Genomic DNA, 21,794 nt, shown 5'->3' on the forward strand with positions numbered 1-21,794 from the left:
GGGAAGGTGCTCTGATAATAGTAGCTAGCACCAACAGAGTGCTTGCTGTGTGCCTCACACGGTCCTCAATGCCTCTTGTGTCTAACTTTGTTTAATTCTCTTGTATTAGTCATCTCTCACTGTGTAACAAACTTCCCCAAAGCTTGCCCCATGGAAAGCAGTCTGGTGGTTCCTCAGGTTCAACATAGTAGCTGCTGTATGACGTAACAGTTTTTCTCCAAGTTATGTACCCAAGAGAAATGAAAACATAAGTCCACACAAAACTTTATATGTGTGTTCCAAGCAGCATTATTCACAGTAGCCAGAAAGGAGACCCAAATGTCTATCAGTTGATGATTGGATAAACAAAATGCAGTATATTCATACCATGGGGTAGGATTCAGGGATAAAAAAGGGTGAAGTACTGATACGTGCTATATAGCATGGATAGCACTTGGAAGCAGCATGCGAGGTAAAAGAAGCCAGGCATAAAAGGTCTCATATGCAGAACAGGGAATGCCACAGAGACTGGGGTCAGTGGGCTCTCTGGTGCCAGACGGTGCTCTTGGAGAACTTTCATTTTCAGTTTTCTTTTTCTACCCCCTTTTCTTCTTCTCTTCCTCTCCCCACTTCATCCCCTTCCCTCCCTCCATCTCTTTTCCCTCCCACCCCTCTTCTCTCCTCCTTGCCACGTGTTTCTCCTCCCTTCTCCTCCTCTCCCTTCCCAGTTCTTCCCATCCTCCACTTCATAAAAACAAACACAGTTCTTTTTTTCCCCCCTTTGTAGAAAGTTTTTGCAACCAAGATAGATCTAGGTTGGCCAAGACTCAAGACCTCTTAGGTAGAGACAACAGGTTACAGGCCATGCTGGGTTAATGTTCTTTGGTGTTTTCCAGCATGTGGAGGGGGTGAAGTTGGCCTGTTGTAAAAAGCTGGCCCCTTTTCCTATTGTGCTGGGTAACATGTTTCCTGTGATGATGAAGGGCTTTGGACTGCTCATTGGGAAACACCGGGATTTAGCTAGAAACACCTTGGAGGTGAGAGGATGGAGTGGAGAGGGCCTCCGTTCACCCTGCCTGCAGTGCCCATGCAGGACCTCTTCTGAATTCTTGTGCTATGCTGTGCTGTGCTTAGTCGCTCGGTTGTATCTGACTCTGCGATCCCATGGACTGCAGGCCGCGAGGCTCCTCTATCCTTGGGGATTCTCCAAGCAAGAATACTGGAGTGGGTTGCCATGCCCTCCACCAGGGCATCTTCCCAACCCAGGGACCAAACCCAGGTCTCCTGCATTGCAGGTGGATTCTTTACCATCTGAGCCACCAGGGAAGCCCAGGAATACTGGAGTGGGTAGTCTATCCCTTCCCCAGGGGATCTTCCTGACCCAGGAATCGAACCAGGGTCTGCTGCATTGCAGGAGGATTCTTTACCAGCTAAGCTACCAAGGAACCCCTCTGAATTCTTGTATGGAGGTAAATTGGGCAGAGAGGGGAATGGAGTGAAGAAGAGGCCTGCAGGCCGGGAGTTCTGGGCGTCTTCAAGAGGGAACGACCAACCTCTGGGAGAGGAGGAAAGAGAGAGGACCAACCAGCTCCTGCGCTGGGCACCTGGAAGCTGTGCAGAGGCTGTGTTACCCTAGTTCACTGTCCAGGGAGAGGCTGTTTCAGACCCTATCCAGCCCATCTCACTTCTGTCCCTGGTGCCCGAAGGCCTCTGTGGATACCATGCTGGAGGGGGACATGGGGTGGTGAGCCTGGGAGCCCACAGTGTTCTAGGGCTCTCTGTCTGCCCAGCGTGCTTGTAATTCCTCCACCTGGCCCGCCCAGCCCAGCTGCAGGGCAGAGTAAGGTGGACCATTTGATTTTGTGCAGAATTGGGTTTTGTCCTGTGGATGCCACGAACTTACCACAGAAGGAGGAAGGGCTGTGAGAATAAAGCTGATGGGCAGAGGCACTGGAGGTAATGTGGTAGAGGAGTCAAAGAGTGGAGGGCTTGAGAGCTGGGAGGACCGGCGTGTGATCCAGGAGGGGGATGGTCCAGGAGTGGAGAGCGGGGAGTTGGATGGTGTCTGACTGGGAGGTGATGGGCACGGTGGGGAAGGTGACTGCGGACCTGATGCCACGGGCTGGACAGTAGACAAGTGAGCACACGCCAGGCATAGTGTGAGTCGCAAATGAGCAAGGACTTTGAAAAGCAGATGGAAGGAAATGAACTAGTGTGGCTAGAGGAGCCAGAGGATGCCCACACAAAGCCCAGGCCCCCAGAGAGTCTGCTCAGGGTGAGACTCAAATGGTCCTCTTCCAGGCGGTTTTCAGCCCTAGCTGGATTTTGATCTGTGTGGTGGACCATGCACCTGGCTCATGTTCTTGGCGGGAGAGAAGGAAGGTCTTGCAGATTAATGGTTAGAAAGATGATAAGGAGGCAAAGCCAGTGGGTAGGAGGACCCTGACTTCCCTTCTCTTTTGGTAGAAATTCTGTTCTCACGCCCAGTCCAACATGTTAGATTTCAGTGAATCTGATAAATATTACTCTATTTTTTTTTTCTGTATTGAAAAAAACCTCACAAGAGACAACTCAGGTTGTCATAACTTCAGGTTTGAATTCCATGGCTCAAAGCTTTTTCACTTCTATTTAAGTAGGGGTTTGTGGTGAGTAGAAGTGGGAAGGGTCAAGTCTAGGTTTGAAGAAGCCTGAAAGTATTCTGATCTCTCCTTCCTTTGTCTGGGACCTGAGAGAGGGTGCAGGCCTGCCCGGGTGCGGATGCAGCTCCACCTAGTGGGTCAGGGAAGCACTAGCAGCAGGAGTGGCAGCCTTAATCTGGAGACCAGCCACCTGCAGCAGTCCAGGGTTTGCACCTTTTGAAAGGGTTTGGAAAAAAGAGGAGTTAATTGTCTTGAGAGTCTGGCAGATAGGGATGGCAACTTTAGATGTGTAGAACAGAAGAAATCCTCCCCTATCCCTTCTTCTGCCTTGGTCTGTCCCACCTGTATTCTCTTCCCATCTGCTCTTTGCTAGAGTTAGTTCCAGAAGTCATTTTTTGTACAAGAGGGTATTATGAAAGCCAAGTATGGCCACATCTTTCTTGCTTAGACTACTTGTTAGGAGATCTTGATGGTGATGGAATTTCAGGCCTATGCAGTAAACTTCATCCTCCTAGTTATCAGTGGCCGTACTTTACATGATTTTAAATTGGGTGTGTATTAGTCAGGTTTTGCTGTAGAAATGCTGGGTAACAAACAACTCCCAATTCTACAGTGGCTACTGCAACACTTATTCCTTGCTCCTGGTCTTAAGTTTCCACGCCTGGGCTTCAGTTCAGGTTTGTTCCACGTGTCTGGCCCTAGGGCGGCAGCTGTCTAGGGCCACATTCTTCTCCTGGCAGAGGACAGGAGCTCAAGGGGACAAATATAACCACACAGGGATATTCAGAGCCTCTGATTGGATATGCAGTAAGTGATGTCCACTCACATTCCACTGGCCAAGGGAAGTTCCATGGCCCAGCTCAAGGTCACAGAGTTGGGAAATGATACTCCATTCACAATGAGCCACAGCAAGGGTGGGAAGTGAGGGAAGATCAGCCTGGATTTTAGAAGATCCTCAGGTAGCTGGAGTGGCCTTGAATGGCAGAGGCATGTAGGTGGTCTTCAGGAAAACCCCAAGGTATCAGTGACCTTTAGGCCCTTGGCGTTGTCTCTTAGCTCTGCTGGGCTAGGGAACTGGGTGGATGTGGGTAGGGGAAGGCTGTAGACCCCAATGGCCTAGAGCCAGGGGTTGGCACACTTCTCCCTAAAGGGCCAGCCAGAGAGTAAATGTTTCAGGTTTGTTGGTTCTGTGGTCTTTGTTGTTGTAGTTGACAGCAGCCACAGACAGTACCTTAAGGAATGGGTGTAGCTCTGTTCCAGTGGAATTTTTATTTATAAAATCAGACAGGGGACTGAATTTTCAGTGGACCATGGTTTGGTGGACTCCTGGTCGACACCTTCATGCCCTGATCTGTATCAGGATGTCAACTTAACAAGAGAGAAATATCCCTTTTTAGTTGAGAAGCCAAATAAATAAATTCAAAGGGCTTCTGGTGGGTCTAGTAATACCCCACCCACTCAGCATTGTTAAGCCACGAACAGTTGGTCCATATGGTTGGATTCTCCAGGCAGCCAGAGCTTATTGTTTTTAAGCATGAGCTCTTATTTCACTTGACCCGTTTTCAGTAGAAATGGCTAGAAGGGTATTAGAAATTCCTTGGGCTTTGCTAGAATGGTGGGAAAGGTGATTAACCTTTTAGGTAGAGTCAGATGCATCTTTTATGAACAGTGTTTGGTAGAAGATTTGGAGATGTGTCCAAAGATGGTAGGTGTGCCTAGTGCCCTTTTTAAACATTCTTTGTGGTTACATTTTTTGTATGTGAGTAACCGCTTCATTGAGATAGAATTCACATACCATATAATTCACCCATTTATAGCATATAATTTGATGGTTTTTAGTATGTTCACAGGGTTGTGCAGTCATCACCACAGTCAATTTTGGAACATTTTCATCGCCCTAAAAAGACACTCCATGCCCTATAGCTGTCACCCACCAATGCACTCACGTGTCCCCCAGTGGGGCTGCATTTTTAATGAGCTTTCAGGAAGTCACTTCTTGGTTTCTGCTGTCCTTGTTTTTCTTTGCTCATCCCTGGCCTTGGAGAGCAGAACAAGAGATCTTCTTGAGCAGTCATCTGTGCTATTCAAGTGCACACTTAACAGAAACTTTAACTGCTCATGGTACTTGTGTATCATACCAACGTCACCTGATAAGATAACTTAAAATTTTTTCCTTTATTATATTTATCAAAGCTTTATATTTCTTTATTTGTATTCTGCTTTGTAAAAAGTTATCTTCTGTAATTTTCTATTAATGCATTTTGAATTTATGTTTGTGTTGGTTTGAAACCTGGTTCAAGTAACATGGAATTGTTTCATGCTTAGGTTGTATTGTTTTGTCTATTTGCTTATTATCAGGCTGTAGTGAACTGTTTAGGGATGAGTTTGGAGTCTTTTAATATCCCCATGATCTCATGTGGTGTTTTGAAAAACTAACCATTGTTCATTTATAAACAGAATTTCCTGTTCAGGAAGTTAATTTAGATTAACAATAAAACAGTTGACTGCATTGAATGGTAGAGGCACTGTAGGTATTTTGGGATCACAAACTTTTGTTCTATTAATAAAGTCTCTGTGATCTGGCACATAATTCTTTATCTCAAAGTTTATCACCTATGCTAACTGACTTCCACTGTTCCCTGGTAAAGGGCTGACTTTGGGAAGGAGAAGAGAGACAGAAGGCCTGGGCTGTGAACTCTGGCAGCTGCTCAGGGTGAGGGTCTGAGAGAGTCTTAACTATAGATACCAAGTTTGTAAACATATTTGGAAATCAGAAAGCAAATGTAAGTGTAAAGAGTTAATTTGAAAACAGGAAATTGGATCTGAACCCCTAGATTAGAGCAACAAAACCCGAGGTAGGAGCAAGAATAGTGAGATGAAGTATAAGCAAATTATTCTGTTTTTTGCTATGGATAATGAGAGAAATACAGATTTATCTCTTAGTATTAATAATTTAATGGAAACTACCTTCATCAATAAGGCTTAGGCTTTGCTGCAGAGAACAGTGCCTTCACATCACAGGATTTCTTTTTCTTTCATATAAAAGAAGTTCAGAGGGAGGCTCTGCAGTGCTGGTATAACCCTTCTGTCCTCAAAGGTCCAGGCTTCTCCGGTCCTTCAGTTCCACCACACTCATGCTTTTTGTCTTCAAAGGCAGCTCATGTTCTCAGAAGGCTACTGAAGTTCCAGCTGTCATGTCCAAATTCCAGGCTCTAGAAAGGCAGCCTTTAGAAAAGCCTCACCACATGACTGCTTAAATCTCAGTGACCAGAACTTAACATTCTTGGTCACACCTTGCTATAAGGGAGGCTAAGAAATGAGTCTTCCCAGGTCTTTGATACTAAGGAAAGCAGAGAGTGTGGGTAGCTGGGAAACCACTGGCATCATAAGATGTCATATTTTAGCGACAGAATGTGGACCTTTCAAATCAGTGTTTCCTTCTCTTTCACATCATGACCCCCCACAAGAAAATGATACTGTTTGCATAGCTCAAAGGGTGAATGGTGATGGTAACTCAGAGTTGGAGGCCACCCTGCACATTGCTTGGCACCCTCTATTTCCAACACTTGAAGAAAATTCTGCCCTAAATCATTACCAAAAAAAAAAAATCTGGCAGCACATAGTCTATAAAACAAAAGACAGATAACTAATGAAACCTCAAGGGAGCAGAACCACCAGGAGGCAGGACAAAAGTAAGATCAGTCATGTCTGACGTGCTCCTTTTTAAAGACAACGTCTCTGAATGGGTCACAAGTAAAGCTTTAGTGATGTTCTCTGTCTCAGGAAGTTTCAAAGCAAAGTACTCCAGGGAGTGGAAGTTGGGAAGAGGAGGACAATTTAGAGAAAAGAGAGGTATACAGAGGAATTATTTAATCAGTGAGACCAGAGGATCAGAGGTAGCACGGGTGTGGCTGTGGCCACTGGGTCCAGACTCTGTGTTAGAAAGCCAGGTCTAATACTTACTGTGTGATGTAGGTTCAGTTATTTAACCTCTCTGTGCCTTAGGTTTCCCCTTCTGGAAAATGGGGATGATAATAATTTCTACTCTTAGGGCTTTTAGGAGGTTTAAATGCATCAGTGGAAATAAATACTTGAAGATAGTAGCATCTGTAAATATTTGCCATTATTATTGCTTCTGTTTGTTATCATTATAAAAAGTACAGCTTGATACGTTATAAAAAGTGTGTATGTGTTAGTCACTCAATTGTGTCTGACTCTTTGCAACCCCGTAGACTGTAGTCTGCCAGGCTCCTCTGTCCATGGAATTCTCCAGGCAAGAATACTGGAGTGGGTAGCCATTCCCTTCTCCAGAGGATCTTCCCAACCCAGAAACTGAACCTGCATTTCCTATGTTGCAGGCAGATTCTTTACCATCTGATGCACCAAGGAAGCAGCTCCTTCAAACCCAATAAAATCCAGGTGGTTCAAAGATAGAATGTTAAGAATGAAGCCATAAAAGTGCTGGAAGTAAATTTTGCTGGTTAAATTAATAATCTTGAGATGGGGAAGGCCATCCTAAGCATGACACAAAGACTTAAGATTATAAAGAAAATGATCAAGGGGGAGAGTAAGTGGTACAGACTTCTAGTTGCAAAACAAATGAGTCACAGTATGAGATGTATGATGTGGGCAGTATAGTAAATAATTATGTAGTCTCTTTGGTTGGTTACAGATTCTAACTAGATCTATCCTGGTGATCATTTTGAAATATATAGAAATATTGAATTACTATGTTGTGTAACAGGAACTAACATAGTGTCATAGTTCAGTTATTTTTCAAAAACAAAGGCATAGAACAAGAGATCAGATTTGTGGTTATTAAAGGGGTCAAGGAAGGGGGGAGCTGGATGAAGGCTGTTAAAACTGCCTTCCAGTTATAAGATAAATAAGTACTGTACTTATTTATGTACAACATGAATGATGTGTATAAATACATAAATGTTGTACAACATGATGAATTAACCCTGCTGCATGTATGGACGTGAGTCTGAGTGAACTCCGGGAGTTGGTGATGGACTGGGAGGCCTGGTGTGCTGCAATTCATGGGGTCATAGAGTCGGACACGACTGAGCGACTGAACTGAACTGAACTGATGTTATATATGGAAGTTGTTAAGAGAGCAAGTCCTAAGAGTTTTTATCACATGGAAACAGTTTTTCTCTTTCTTTAATTTTTTGTCAGTGTGAGATGATGAGCGTTCACTAAACTTATTGTGGTCATCATTTCAGTGGTATATGTAGGTCAGATCAATATGCTGTACACTTTAAATACATACAGTGCTGTAAGTCAATTATATCTCAGTAACCCTGGTGGAAAAAAAAACTTGACTACCTGAAAATTAAACTTTATATAGGCATTCTTGCTGTAACACAGTAATACTTGCTTCTGAACAACTTACTGTTCTGCAAAATTGGACACTAAAAATAACAGGAGTTATGCAACTTTGTAGCTGGAACACTAATGAAAGCCATACATTGGGAGATAACAATAGTAGGGTGGTCATCTTTTTATTTGGAGAAGGCAATGGCACCCCACTCCAGTACTCTTGCCTGGAAAATCCCATGGACGGAGGAGTCTGGAAGGCTGCAGTCCATGGGGTCGCTGAGGGTTGGACACGACTGAGTGACTTCACTTTCACTTTTCACTCTCATGCATTGGAGAAGGAAATGGCAACCCACTCCAGTGTTCTTGCCTGGAGAATCCCAGGGATGGGGGAGCCTGGTGGGCTGCCGTCTATGGGGTCGCACAGAGTCGGACACGACTGAAGCGACTTAGCAGCAGCATCTTTTAATTAAAAAAAAATAAAAGGAATGCGCTCCCTGGCAGTTCAGTGGTTAGGACTTTGTGATTTCACTGCAGGGGAAGCAGGTTTGATTCCTGTTTGGGGAACTAAGATCCCACATGCCGTGTACCCAAAAAAAAAAAAAAGTGAAATACACATAACATGAAGTTTACCATTTTAGCCATCAGTAAGTGTACAGTTCTTTGGTGTTAGGTGCATTCACTTTGTTGCACACACATCACCTCCATAAATTACGTCAACTTTATCATCTTCTGCAAATGAAACTGTACCCATTAAACACCCATTCCCTGTTCCCCTCTCTCTCCATCCCCTGCCAATCACCCTACTACAGTCTGTCTCTATGAATCTGAATCTAATAGCCTCCTCTAACAGGATTCATAGAGTTTCAGCTCTTTTGTGACTGGCTTACTTTGGTTGGCATATAATCCGTACTTTAATATATGTCAGAATTTTCTTCTTTTTTTAAGGCTGAATAATATCCCAATGTTATTGCAGCTCCACATTTTGTTACCTGTTTATCCACTGGCGGACACTTGGGTTGCTTCTGCTTTTTGGCTGTTATAATAATGCCTCTGTGAACGTGGTGTACAAATATCTGGTCAAGTCCCTGCTTTCGCTTCTTTTGGGTATATACCCAGAAATGGAACTGCTGGATCATAAGGTAATTTGATCCAGTTTCTCTGGTAGCTCAGGTGGTAAAGTATCTGCCTGCAATTCAGGAGACCTGGGTTCAATCCCTGGGTCAGGAAAACCCCCTGGAGAAGGAAATGGCAACCCACTCCAGTGTTCTTGCCTGGAAAATTCCATGGGTAGAGGAGCCTGGTGGGCTACAGTCCATGGGGTCCCAAAGAGTTGAACATGACTGAGCAACTAACACACACGTGGTAATTTTGTTTTACTTTTCAAAGAACCTGGCTATGCATGTTTTTAGCTTTATCAGATATGTACTATAAACATGCTTATGTATTTTGCATTCCAGATTTTTTGGATTCCTCTCTTATATTTAATCCCATGTGGGAGGTTACTGGTTTGAGGGTCATGACAGAATTTTGCTTCTCCAAACATGCTGTCAAACTGTTTACTCCAAGTGTTGTTCCAATTTCCACCAGCTCCATCTGTCTAAATACTAATTCAGCTGTGAGCACATTAATTACAATCACAATGACACTGGCTATTTTCATGTAAAAAATTTTCCTCTGATGATTTAATAATTGTATGTAATATATACACTTTTAAGAAGAAATATCTAGAAAATTGGAATACCAAAGTGTTTTGTGTTTTTTTTTTAAATTTCTTAATATGTGCTCAGTCACTCAGTTGTGTTCGACTCTTTGCGGCCCCGTGGCCTGTAGCCCGCCAGGCTCCTCTGTCCGTGGAAATTTTCCAGGCACAAATACTGGAGTAGTTGCCATTTCCTGCTCCAGGGAATCTTCCCAACCCAGGGACCGAACCTGTGTCTCTTGGGTCTTCTGCATTGACAGCAGAGTGCCACCTGGGAAACCTAGTTAAAACAAATTCAAATGAATAGTAATCCACCCCACCCCCCACCCCTTCCCATTTTTTGAGCATTTTCTTGGAGGTTTATCTCTTAAAATTAATTTTTTCTTTTAAGATAAAATTTCTGTGCAGTTCTAGCTTTATGTCTTTGTGTTAGAATTAGTCTAACCTGGGATGTGCTATCGTCTGTTTTTGTGGATTTCTATGCCAAGCCTGTTGGAGTCACTATTTCTGCAGAACACTGCAGTTAGTTTTGACGTCCTGGGGCCTCCATAGCAGGGTCCTTCTGGCTTCGCTCTGTCCCGCCTCTTCCTGCCCTCTGCTTGCACAGCGCTCTGGCGTGCCTGAGTGGACGGGGCCACGTTCAGTTGCACAAGGTGGCACTTTAACCTCGCATCAGAGACTCTGCCTGTCAAGGTGGCCGCCGGGCGGCTCAGCCATCTCTGCTTGTGCTCCTGTCACAGGAGCTGGTGTCCTGTGTGATCAAGCAACAGCTCAGAACCTAACACCCCATCTGCATGGAATTGAACCGGGGTCATTGTCTGTCCTTTTTCTCAGAAAGAGCTGCTTCTGGGGGCAGGTAAGGCCATGGCCCTTCCAGTGTCAAGTTTTGTTTCTGTCTCCAAATCCTAGTTTCTTTGGCAGTTTCTTTCTGCTCCTGTGTGGGTGTCTCTGCTTGTCCTTCCCCACTCCTGGAGACCGAGGTTACTGCCCACAGCGAGGCAGCAAGGATGAGAAGAGAAGTCTGGCGCTTGTCCCCATCCCTGTGGGGCTGGAATGTGAGCGGGGGTATGTGTCAGGAGGTGGGCTCAGGATGGGGGCCCAGGAGAGGATCGGGGGTCCTGGCGTCCAGTCCCAATACTGCTCAGCATGAGACCTCGCCCAGTTTGCTGCACTTCGGCAGGGCCTCAGTGTCCCCTTCTGTAAGCAGAAAAGATGGGAGCGGCTGGATCAGCTCCGGGGTGGAGTCTGTGTCTGGTGAAAGCAGGGAGAGGGCAGGTGTGTGGGAGGGGCTGGGGCGGGGGAAGGACCTTGCCCTTTTGGACTGTATGAGTGTTGAGCCACATTTATGTGTTTTTGTGTTTTTTTTGTAAAGAAAGCAAATTTAGTTAATTATAATCACAAGGGACTGTCAACCCTCAAATGTTGATGGGCAAGACCCCCTTGAAGGACTTGCTGTAGAAGCCAGCTCCTGGGTCCCAGCCTTGTAGCTCCTGGTGCAGGAGGTCTGAGGTGGAGCCACAGAAGCATCTATGGAGCCCAGTACAGAAGCGCAGGGTGTGCAGTGCGCTGCTGCCTGCCCCAGGGCACCAGCACCCCGGGCTCAGTTCTCGGGAGAGTCCCCCAGTTCTGCTGAAATGCCCACAAATAAGTGAAGGCAGGAGAAATGCTCTTGTGCAAGTTCCTTCCCTAGGGGATCCTCTCAGGGGGCCACAGAGAGCGGCAGTGAGTCGTGTGTGGATTAGAGTTGGAGGGACCGGGTGATGCCGTGTGCAGTGGGCTCAGCCCCTTCCTAGCCCCTTGAATTCCTCTTATAACCTTCGGACCCTGGTTTCCTGGTTTGCAAATGTGTTCCTGATCTTCACCCTGCACTGCCCACTGGTTTCTGAGAGTAAGTGAAATGTAGGAATAGATACCAGCGGTTTGCATCGTTCAGCAAAATGTTTACTGAGCCCTTGCTGGTTACCAGGCAGGGTTCTGGGTCAACAGTGGAGCATGTCAGCCTCCGGGATGGCTCATGGTGTGGGGGCCATGCACACAGGGTCTCGCGTCTGTTACAGGCAGCTCTGGGATGTTCAGCTGCCTCCTCAACCTCCCTGTGTGCAGCATCCTCTTCTATTAAATGAAGTGATTGAGCCAGTAATTTTTAGTTCTAAAGGTCCCTCTGTAGTTATTGAAACCACATCTTTCATGGCATTCTAGGGAGTAATCACTAACACTGAGTTCCTTAGGTAAGGCTCTAAACTATGTAACCCCACGATAGAGAAGAACTTTCCAGAAGGATATATGACAGGTACCAGTTGCAAAGTGTCACATGTGTCTCCAGCACCAGTATGGCCTGTGTGTGAGTCTCTGAGCCCATGCCCTTTATTCCCAATAACTCAAGGAAAAGGCTTTGTTTCCAAGTCTGTACAGAATGACTTGTGAGCGGCTCATAGGCCAGCAGTCTTGGGAAAACTTTAGAACGTGGCTCTGGGTTTGCTGTCACTGCCAAGGTTCATGGGTGATGAGAGGGGCTTACTGCCCCTTCCAGAACCTCCTCAAGCGCAAACTGGGGTCATGTTCTTTGACTGTCACCTTTGGTATAGCCTAGAACTTTCTCCCGAGGCCCATACTGAGGCACCAGGATGGGAAGTCCCAACATGCAAACTGCAGGCACTCACACATGTTTGATCTGACTCTCAGGTATTTAACAGAATTCTAAACCATCGTGCCACATTTGATAATCAGGGCATCTCATGTGAAAAAACAGATCCCTGGCCTCTCATTTCCAGGTGCTAAGAGGCCTGCTCTGTGGAGGAGGGATGCGCTGGGTGTGGTGGCCCAGAGACTTTTTGGGTAGAAAGAGAGCTTTTGTGCAACCTGATGCCTTTGTTCTACAGATGGAGGGACAAAGACCAGATAAACCACGAGGTGACTGTTGGGTGTCATGGCGCAGTTGGGGACAGGGCCGTGGCTGGGAGCCTGGTTTCCACACTCTTGGAGCAGCGCCTGGAACCCGGGCCTCCGGTGCGGCCAGCAGGTGGCAGCCGTGGCCCTGCTGGCCAGCCTGCCTCGGGTCCTGGCTTTCCTCCTTCCTCCCATCCTGTGCCCTTCTGTTCCTCTCTTGTTTTGATTTTGCCAGACATTTCTCTGGCCAGGCCTTTCCTCTTTGTCCAGCACTGTGCTCTCTGCCCCATTTTATCCTTGCCTCTCCCCCACACCGCTGTTTTCTTTAGGCTCTCTGGAGCCTGGGGGAGTGTTCAGGAGGCTGTCTTCCACTTCCTTGCAGCTCTCTGTTCTCCTGGCCCCAGCGCCCTCTGCTCCAGGGTGTGGGCAGAATGCCCAGAAATCCCCCTGGACCTTCCCTTCCCCTCGCATTTGGGGCAGCCACCACTCAGAGTCTATAACTGTGTCCTTTTAGACATGCTGACTTTTTCTGAGGCCAGAGATCTGTATTTTTACATGAGATTCTCTGATTTTTTATATTTTTAATATAAAATTAGTATTTTTAATATACTATAGTATATAGTATTTTTAATATATATAGTATATATATATATTAGTATATAGTAATTTTAATATAAATTAGTATTTAGAGCCATGAGCTCTGCTGTAAAATGTCGGCATCGTCTGGGGTCCCTAGTAGGTTTCATGAACCTGGCATGTGACCCATGGTGATGGGTTGCTAAGTTGTGTCTGATTCTTTGAGACCCCGTGAACTGTAGCCCACCAGGCTCCTCTGTCCATGGGATTTTCCACGCAAGGATACTGGAGTGGGTTGCCATTTCCTCATCCAGGGGATCTTCCCAACCCAGGGATCAAACCCATGTCTTCTGCATCTCCAGCATTGGCAGGCGGATTTGTTGCCATGAGCCACCAGGGAAGCTTTGCATCAGTGCAAATGCTTAGAAGGAAGTGCCTCCTTCTAGCCCCTCTCTGGGGTTATGGATCTAACCCAAGGCAGTTGTAGAGTGGACACAGCTGAACCGGTAGCCCCTGCCATCAGGACCCTCTCCCACCTCCCACAGCCCTCATCCTTGGACAGGAGGATCCACTTCAAACCTTATGGAGAAACCTAGGAAGGGTGATAGTTCTGAAGAGGTGAAAAGCACTCTCACGTTCTGCTCCCAGAAAAAGAGTTAGTCGCTCAGTCGGGTCTGACTCTTTAGGACCCCTTGGAGTGTAACCCACCAGGCAGGTGGTACTCTAAGAATGGTGGACGTTAGATCAGATCAGCGTTTGCTGAGTGGTTGAGGGGACATTTGTTCCCCCATGGGACTTTACTCCTTGCTGATTAAGACCTTGGTTGATACAGAGTGAGCTTAAAAAGACCTTGGCACTACAGGGCTCTACCTCCCCCGTGCTGAAGGCTAGACTTGCCACCCATTGCTGGTTCTTCCTCCCTTTGTCCCACGATTGATCCAGCACTTCCTGAGTACTTCCTGTTGCCGAACTCGATGCTGAGGGCTGGATTGGATGTTAAGGGAGTAATTCAGAGCTCCTCCTGAGGGCCTCAGTGATAGTAGAGGAGAGACTTAGAAAATGTGTGTAACATTGTCCTGAAATAATCTAAATACATAGCCAGAGGCGAGAGGTCAAGGGAAGCCTGATATGAGGTGACATTTGAGTGATATTTTAGGATGGAGTTTGCTGGCAGGGAAGGGCCTTCCAGATAGCTAGAGCAGCTGGTGTCAAAACCAATATTTGTGTAAAAATGTGTTTGGAGAATGGCGAAAAGTTAATGTGGCTTCACAAGGGATATTGGAGAAGTGGCATTAATAAGGTAGATGTGTGTTTCTTTCTCTCTTGAAAATCCAAATGGAGGATGGCCCAGGAGTGCTCCCTGCCAGCTTGTCCCTGGCACCCAGGGTTGCTCTGGTAACCCCCTAGGTGCTGCCTTTACTTTCACAGTTGAAGGTGACTCCAGTACCAGACCCATCTCTGCATTTGGACGGTTGGATAGGGTCTGACTTGGAAGTGCTGTTTGCATCCTGTTAACCAGGCATATAAACAGACCTTACTGCAAGGAAAGCTGGAAAATGTAGTTTTTAGCTGTGTGGCTGTGTGCCCGTCCATACCTTGGAGGTTACATTCCTACAAGAAAGAAGCAGAAATTTGATACTGGGAAGGAGTCAGTAGACTCTGCCCTAGGAAGGTACGGGCTGAATCATGAAGTACTTTGTAGGGAGTGGGGAGGTTTTTAAAGCAGAGCAATACTGTGATTTAAAAAGTGTCTTTCATGGGACTTCCCTGTCAGTCCAGTAGTGAAGAGTCCACACTTCCAATGCAGGGGGCGCAGGTTCGATCCCTGGTCAGGAAGCTAGATCCCACATGCCACACGACAAAAAATGTGTCTGTTGCAGATGGGGCCAGCAAGCACAGGGCTGCTGTGACTGATGAGGGGAAGGATGTTGAGGGTGAGTCCACCTGACTGCCTGGATAAACCTGGCCTTTGGATGGTTTGACCAGCTGAGGGTCAGTGGATGCCAGGCTGCTGTTGCTGAAGATCTTCTGGAATCCATAGATGGACCTGTCAGGGTCTGGGTTCAATCAGGAAGTGGATGTCCTTCATCTGGGACTTCCCAGGACTGCATATTGTAGCTTCTTTTTTTAATCATTTATTTTTAATTGGAGTATAATTGCTTTACAATGTTGTGTTAGTTTCTGCTCTACAACAACGTGAATCAGACATGTGTAGATGTTTATCCCCTCCCTGCTGAGTGTCCCTCCCACCCTTCTTATAGCTGGTTAACAGTGTGGTTGGAGCTGTGGAGAAATGAGGACTGTAGAGAGCTTGATGTTTCCTTTCCTCCAGGCGGGGCCAGCAGTGCCCTTTCACACATTGACCTTTAGTAAGCACCACGGGGCTTCCTCCTGGGGCTTCCCTGGTAACTCAGTGGTAAAGAATCTGCCTTCAGTTCAGGAGATGCGGGTTCAATCCCTAGGCCGGGAAGATCCCCTGGAGGAGGAAATGGCAACCCGCTCCAGTATCCTTGCCTGAAAAATCCCATGGACAGAGGAGCCTGGTGGGCTGCAACCCAAAGGGTCTTGAAGAACTGTGCACGACTGAGTGACTAAGCACACACACACACCAGCACCAAGAGAGAGGGCGGGTCTGTTGACAAGCTGCTTCAGTTCCTGGCTCTCCTTCCTGCACTCTGGATGGGAAAATCATCCTGACACTTTGCTGATTTGTCAGTGTGTCGAGCTGAACATCTCTACTTAACATGCTTGTGAAATCTTTACCTGTTTAGAACAAAAACTTCCTGTTGAGAAGAGCCTGGGAATCCTCCAGCATTTGTAGCGCACCTGCTGGGAGAGGGGAGGCAGATGGAAGAGGGAAGGATATAGTTTACAGTCAGATGGCCGAGGCTTCTCACACACGATCTGCTGCTTATTTAACTGTGTGACCTTGACCTACAAGGTACTCCACAGCGTCTGTGAATCTGCTTTCTCACATATAAGTCAGAGCAAATATTATCTACGTCTCAGGTTGCTGGGAGGATGCACTGAAGGCTCCTGGCTGGGTGCTTGGCACTGTGAAAGCATTCCTGGGGAATTCTCAAAGGCTCTCATGTTTACACAACCTGAGGCCTCAGATGTGTCTTCTCCACGCGGCAGAGGTGGTGTCTCCCTTCTTGGGAGGTTCTTGGGGCACCTGGCCCTGCACCCAAGGTCACAGAGATCTCCCTGGGTGGTCTTTATCATCCCTTCCGAATTCTCTGGGCCTGCCGGGCAGCTATGAGACTTGCTGAAGTTTATATGGCAAGTCACATTACGGAAAAGTCAAATATACAGAATGTTTTTCAAAAGGCTTTTTGGCACAGCCTCACCTTTGATACTTTATCTCCTGGTCATCATATGCTTTAAGGAAAACGATACCTCCTGGGCATGAGGACCCACACTGTAAATATGTTGACCTTCAGCCCTGAGAATGTGGAAGGACAGGGGAGTCTCAGGGTCCGAGCAGCTGCCAGGGTGCTCACAAGTGACCCGGTATTCTTAGAAGGGATTTTATTTTTATTTCTTGTTGGAGTCCGTTGCCTTGCCCACCACCAAGTGGCAGTGACACCATAAGATTCTAGCCCCTTGTGTGGGGACATCGTGCAGGAATGTGTTGGTACCCTGCCCATCCTCCTGCAGCCAGGCTGGCTCAACATTTGTGCAGCAGGTCTGTGTTTAGTCAAGAGCTGCCATCGGTCAGGCGTCAGCCCTCCTTGGCCCCGAATGCCCTCAGCTAGATGGTGGTCATTTTATGGCTCTGAGGCCTCCCCTGGAGATGAGGTTGGTGGGAACTTACTCCCCACTTGATTGCAAGATGGGCAAGTAGTTCCTTAGTTAGGAGCCCATCTGGAGCTTTTACAGGGGGTTTTGTCACTAGTGGGAGATGGTAAAGAAATATGAGACATCTGCCTTGAGGGTGGGCTGTTGTCTGTGGCCAAGGAGAAGGGAAGGAACATCACTCAGTTCTCCGCAGACCTTTGCAGGGTGGCGGAGCAGCTCCGGCCTGGTGGGGGCTGGCTGAAATGCCAAGTGTGCTAGCTGTGACATTTCCCACATGAGACAGAGAATCCAGAGCATTCACGTGTTCCCTCTCCAGTCCCCAGAGCTCCAAGTAAAATTCGAAATGTCTTCACTTTCCACTTATAACTCTTTCCTCAGCACTTGAAACACCATGCGGACTTTTTGGGTCATAATGTCCTTCTACAGTGAAGCTTTGCATGTTGACTTAAGTAACAAGGGGTAAGCATGGGATGGTGGGAGATTTGAGGGGCTAGCAAGTGCCTTCCATGGGCTCCTGCCCAAGAAGGGGTGAAGTTGCCCACTGAACACTCTTGTTTACCTACGATTCTATGCCTTTTTTCTTGGTCTGCTGCGTGGCCTTCCTGTTAAACAAGAAGATGCTATGTCTATGGTGTAGCCTTTCTTCTGGGCACAGGTGTCCACATTCTCCCTGAGGAAGACGGATTAATTCAGCCTGGTGAGCTCAAAACACCATGCTGTCGAGAAGAGGTGGTATTCAAACTGTGCCTTGACGGAGGGGTACCTATTGGTTTAGTGGCTGGAATCCCCATGAGAATATAAGAATTACAGAGGCAACGGTGTGACTCTTGTGTTTATGTCGTGTCTCCTGTGACTGTAGGACTCAGGATATAGTTGGATGATGATGGATGGATGGAAGGAAGGAAATGTCGGAGGATAAACAGGTGAATGAATGAATTAAATGAAGGCCAAAGTCCTACCTGTGTAGGGACATGGCTTGAATGGTAAAATAGTGGCAGGAAGGAATCTGGCATATTGCTGAACTTATAACTGGTTTGACCTAAGTGTAGGGTGATTGAGAGAGAATGGCCAGAGAAGGTTGGGAAGAAAGCCCAAATAATGAAGGCGCAAGAATTTTGGCTTTACTTCACAGAAAGTGGGCAGCTAACCAGCGGGAGCTATTTCAGGTAGGTCTGGCAACAAACATGCCTAACTCTAAGTTTCAAGAGTAGAATTTAAATTGGAAAAAGATCTCTGACATGGCCCGATCTGGCCTCTCTGTGCTGCACGTAAGTAGCCCAAGACTCTGGCTACAAGTGCCAGGGTTAGGTCACTGCGGCAGCAAGGCCATGACCAGGTCCTGGCTCTCATCTGTCCGTCTTCTTCCCTCCAGACGTGTGCAACAGCACCGACCTTCCGGAAGTCGAGATCATCAGCCTCCTGGAGGAGCAGCTGCCCCATTACAAGCTAAGAGCCGACACCATCTACGGTTATGACCACGACGACTGGCTTCACACCCCTCTCATTTCTCCAGATGTCAACATTGACCTCACGACCGAGCAGATTGAGGAGACGCTGAAGTACTTCCGTGAGTGATTCCCCTTTCTTGGAATGCCCTGTCCTCCCTGCTTAGCCACGGGCACACATGTGTGCGTGTCCTGGCTACTGTGTCTTCTAGCCTGCTGTATGTGGAAAGTTCTTGCAGAAATGTGGCTGTGGGGTTTAGCCCCATAAAAGGCCTCACTTGACGTTGAGTCTTCTGGAGAGAAATGTTGGAGTAGTGGGAACAAGTATGAGTTTTCATTTGAACCAACTTTCTCTTAACCATGCAGAAGATTAGAAGATGCTCCCATTTCCCTCCTTACCAGAAGTACCATGTGAGTCCTTAGCAGCTTGTATTGAGGAGGAGCTTATCTGCATTTAAAACCCAAAGTATTGGAAACCTCAAGACTGCTCAGTGTTTATAAGACATAACACAACATGCCAAGGCTGCTGATTTGTGCGTGGAAGTCCACTCAGCTGGTTAGTCTGGAGAGGCAAGATGTTGCTGCAACAGCAGACTGGTCCTGCTGTGAGCTACAGAGCTGACGCCTGGTAGGGTGAGCAGTATACTAGGTGGGACTCTTTCAGTGTGTTTGTGATGACAAGGGCGTGAAACCTGATTTTGCAGACTTGAAAAATATACGATAATTTAAAAAATTCACACCAATGATATTTTTTTTCTTTTTAAACTGACGTTGATTTACAACATACCAGTAATATTTCTGATGTTCATTCAGAACATCAAAAGAGGTAGTTTTGATGTAATTTTTCTCTTTAGAAATTCATGGCAGCTTTGTAAGATTGGTGAGACCAGTTCTCTTTTGTTTTGACACTCTTGACTTAAAATTCAAGTTGATTTGAACCCAGTCTAAAGTAGTGTGACATTATTTATGTATCCATGTATCATCATATCACCTTTTTTTAAAAAAATACAACAATCCTGTTTCTACTTAGTAATAACTAGCTTATTGTGCATCTGTAAAGTTTTCTATAATTATTTTCTCTAATACAAACCAATTTCCAATATTCTTGAACTTGTGAAATCATTAATAATTAACAAGTGAGAGCTCGTAAGTTTCTCCTTTAGCATGTATCTGGGCTGTTTTCACGTTTTATCTATTAGATATTAATAAGAAAGGAATTTTGTTTAAATTGGCCTGTGTTTTAATACTTAGTATAAATCCTGCAGTCTCATTGTGAGCACTGCAGATAATCATATTCGATAGGAGTAAAAATAGAATGATCTACACCAGGGCAGTATGAAGTACATTAGAGTTGCACTAATGTCCAAGCTGATGCTTTAGAACTTCTAGTATATCTTATAGCCTAGAGGAGGCCCGTTACAAGTCACTTTTGTTTACTCATGGTACGGGTACACCCAAGGAGATGTGGTATTGTGGAAAACCGGGTCCTGGGTGACCTCTCAGGTAGGTTTTGTATTTGTTTGCTTCAGACTGCTTCACAGTAGAATTATTTTTCTAGAAATCCCTGCCTGTTACTTACTCTTCTTTAACAGACTCTCCTATGATTTTATAGGATCCTGGTTGGCCATTTTTGCTGAGGGAGGCTCCTAGGTCCCTCACATACACACTGATTAATCACTTATAATCACAGTGTGATTGGAACACCACCCAAGGGTAACACTTCACTGTTGTCAGAGACCTTTCATAGGAATGGCCTCTTCTCATCCCTGTAAAATGTCTATAGTTTGTTTGGGCCAGGCTGATTTTATTACCAAGGAAATTCAAGTGCGAAGTCTCATTGTATTTATTCAATAGCACTGATCTATAGCTTCTAAAATTCTTTTCAGTAGACTTGAACAGACATTGTGACTTGTTGTTATTTGTTTTACTTCTAGTGATATATGTAAAGGAGAGAGAGAAAAAAGCATCCTGGTGGAATCTGGCAGTGCATAACACAAATTATAATAAAACTACAAGAACCGAAAATATATGTTGACCAGATATTCTGAAAATTTTTAGAGCATGGTTGCATTTAAGTCTTACTTTAACTCTACATTTTCTTCTGTGGTACATGTGATGAGGGTAAAGTGGGTATTTGCTAAATATCAGTTAATTGAATGATCAAGCATTAACTTTTAAATACAGCACCCATAGAGCAGGGCTTTCAAACTGAGGTCCTAGATCTTCCCAACCCAGGGATCGAACCCAGGTCTCCTGCATTGCTGGCAGAGTCTTTACTGTCTGAACCACCAGGGAAGCCCAAGGTCCTAGAACCACCCTCCAAGAGATCTATAGAGAGAAATTGGGGGTTCTATTAACTTGTAAAGGAAAAAAAAATTTACATCCTTAATTTCATAAACGTCTAACTGAAATGCAGCGTTTACTTTCATTATAAACATGGAAAAGAAAGTGGTATTACTAAGACCTGTGACTTAGTCACCAGTAGAAATCACAAATATTTTCATGTCATGCTACAGAAGAAGTAGATACGGAAGAAATAAGATCTTTACTCATCTCTGCTTTGAAATTACTTTCATTAGTAGATGTGCTGATCTTGTTATTTAATGTGCATTGATAAAGAAGCATTTTTATCACAGACCTTTTCTCGAAGTTTTAATAACTGCATTGTAATACAGTTGCTTTCTTTATAGTCCTTTGTATCTTATGTCTTTAAATCTTTCTGCTGAGGAGGGGTCTGTGAGCCTTGCTGAGCCAGAGGTCCGTGGAAGCACAGGTTAAGAGCCCTGCTCTGTACTTGGTATCCTTTCTGGATTTCACCTGTGTGTTTACATGTGTAACCCAGGAGATGTCATGGTTCACACCACTGTGACTCACCCATGTGTTTTTCTTTGTTTTTTTTTTTTTAATTTTATTTTATTTTTAATTGGAGGATAATTACTTTACAATATTATGATGGTTTCTGCCATCACCAGCGTAAGACGACATAAACTGTCGCTTCATTTTAGATTTATTTTCTGCATCAGTCAGGGCAGTGGGTGGGAATCAGGGTAAGGGGTTCTCCAGGGGGTTCTGATACACTCCCCAGGTGAGACTCCCTGGATAATAGGCTCACCTACACCATTGCTTCAGAGATCAGAATACTCATGGGACACCCATTAGTATTAGATGGGCTAATACTCATCTCCTTTGCCCACATGTCATCCTTCAAAGAAGACAAGCTATGCTTCATTTTTTAAATCTGGCCCTTGCCTGGCTTGTTAAGGAGGGGCAAGAAGGCTTTGGGTATCCACCTTTCCCTGGTGGTAGAATGATCTTTGCAGATAGATTTCAACAGTCCAGTGGATGTTCACCCCTGTCCCTCACCTCTGAGGGACACACAAAGTGAAAACTTCCTACATAGCAAATCAACCCATAAACATGGGACAATTAAGATTCGATGGTCCA

The 21,794-nt window shown here is 45.7% G+C and overlaps 1 protein-coding gene across 7 annotated transcripts in view; it reads left to right on the forward strand.

Annotated features, from left to right (window-relative positions):
* TRAK1 (trafficking kinesin protein 1) overlaps positions 1-21,794 on the forward strand; it is a 101,171-nt gene that overhangs the window by 8,872 nt on the left and 70,505 nt on the right. For all 7 annotated transcript variants that reach the window (XM_070359274.1, XM_070359277.1, XM_070359270.1 and 4 more), the window contains exon 2: positions 18,278-18,472. Coding sequence is in view for 5 of the 7 variants with exons in the window: in XM_070359270.1 (XP_070215371.1) it covers positions 18,278-18,472 (195 nt within the window). In the remaining 2 variants the exon portion in view is untranslated. The remainder of the gene's footprint in view (positions 1-18,277; positions 18,473-21,794) is intronic.

This window comes from Bos mutus, chromosome 22 (genome assembly GCF_027580195.1).
Source record: "Bos mutus isolate GX-2022 chromosome 22, NWIPB_WYAK_1.1, whole genome shotgun sequence".
Lineage (NCBI taxonomy): Eukaryota > Metazoa > Chordata > Mammalia > Artiodactyla > Bovidae > Bos > Bos mutus.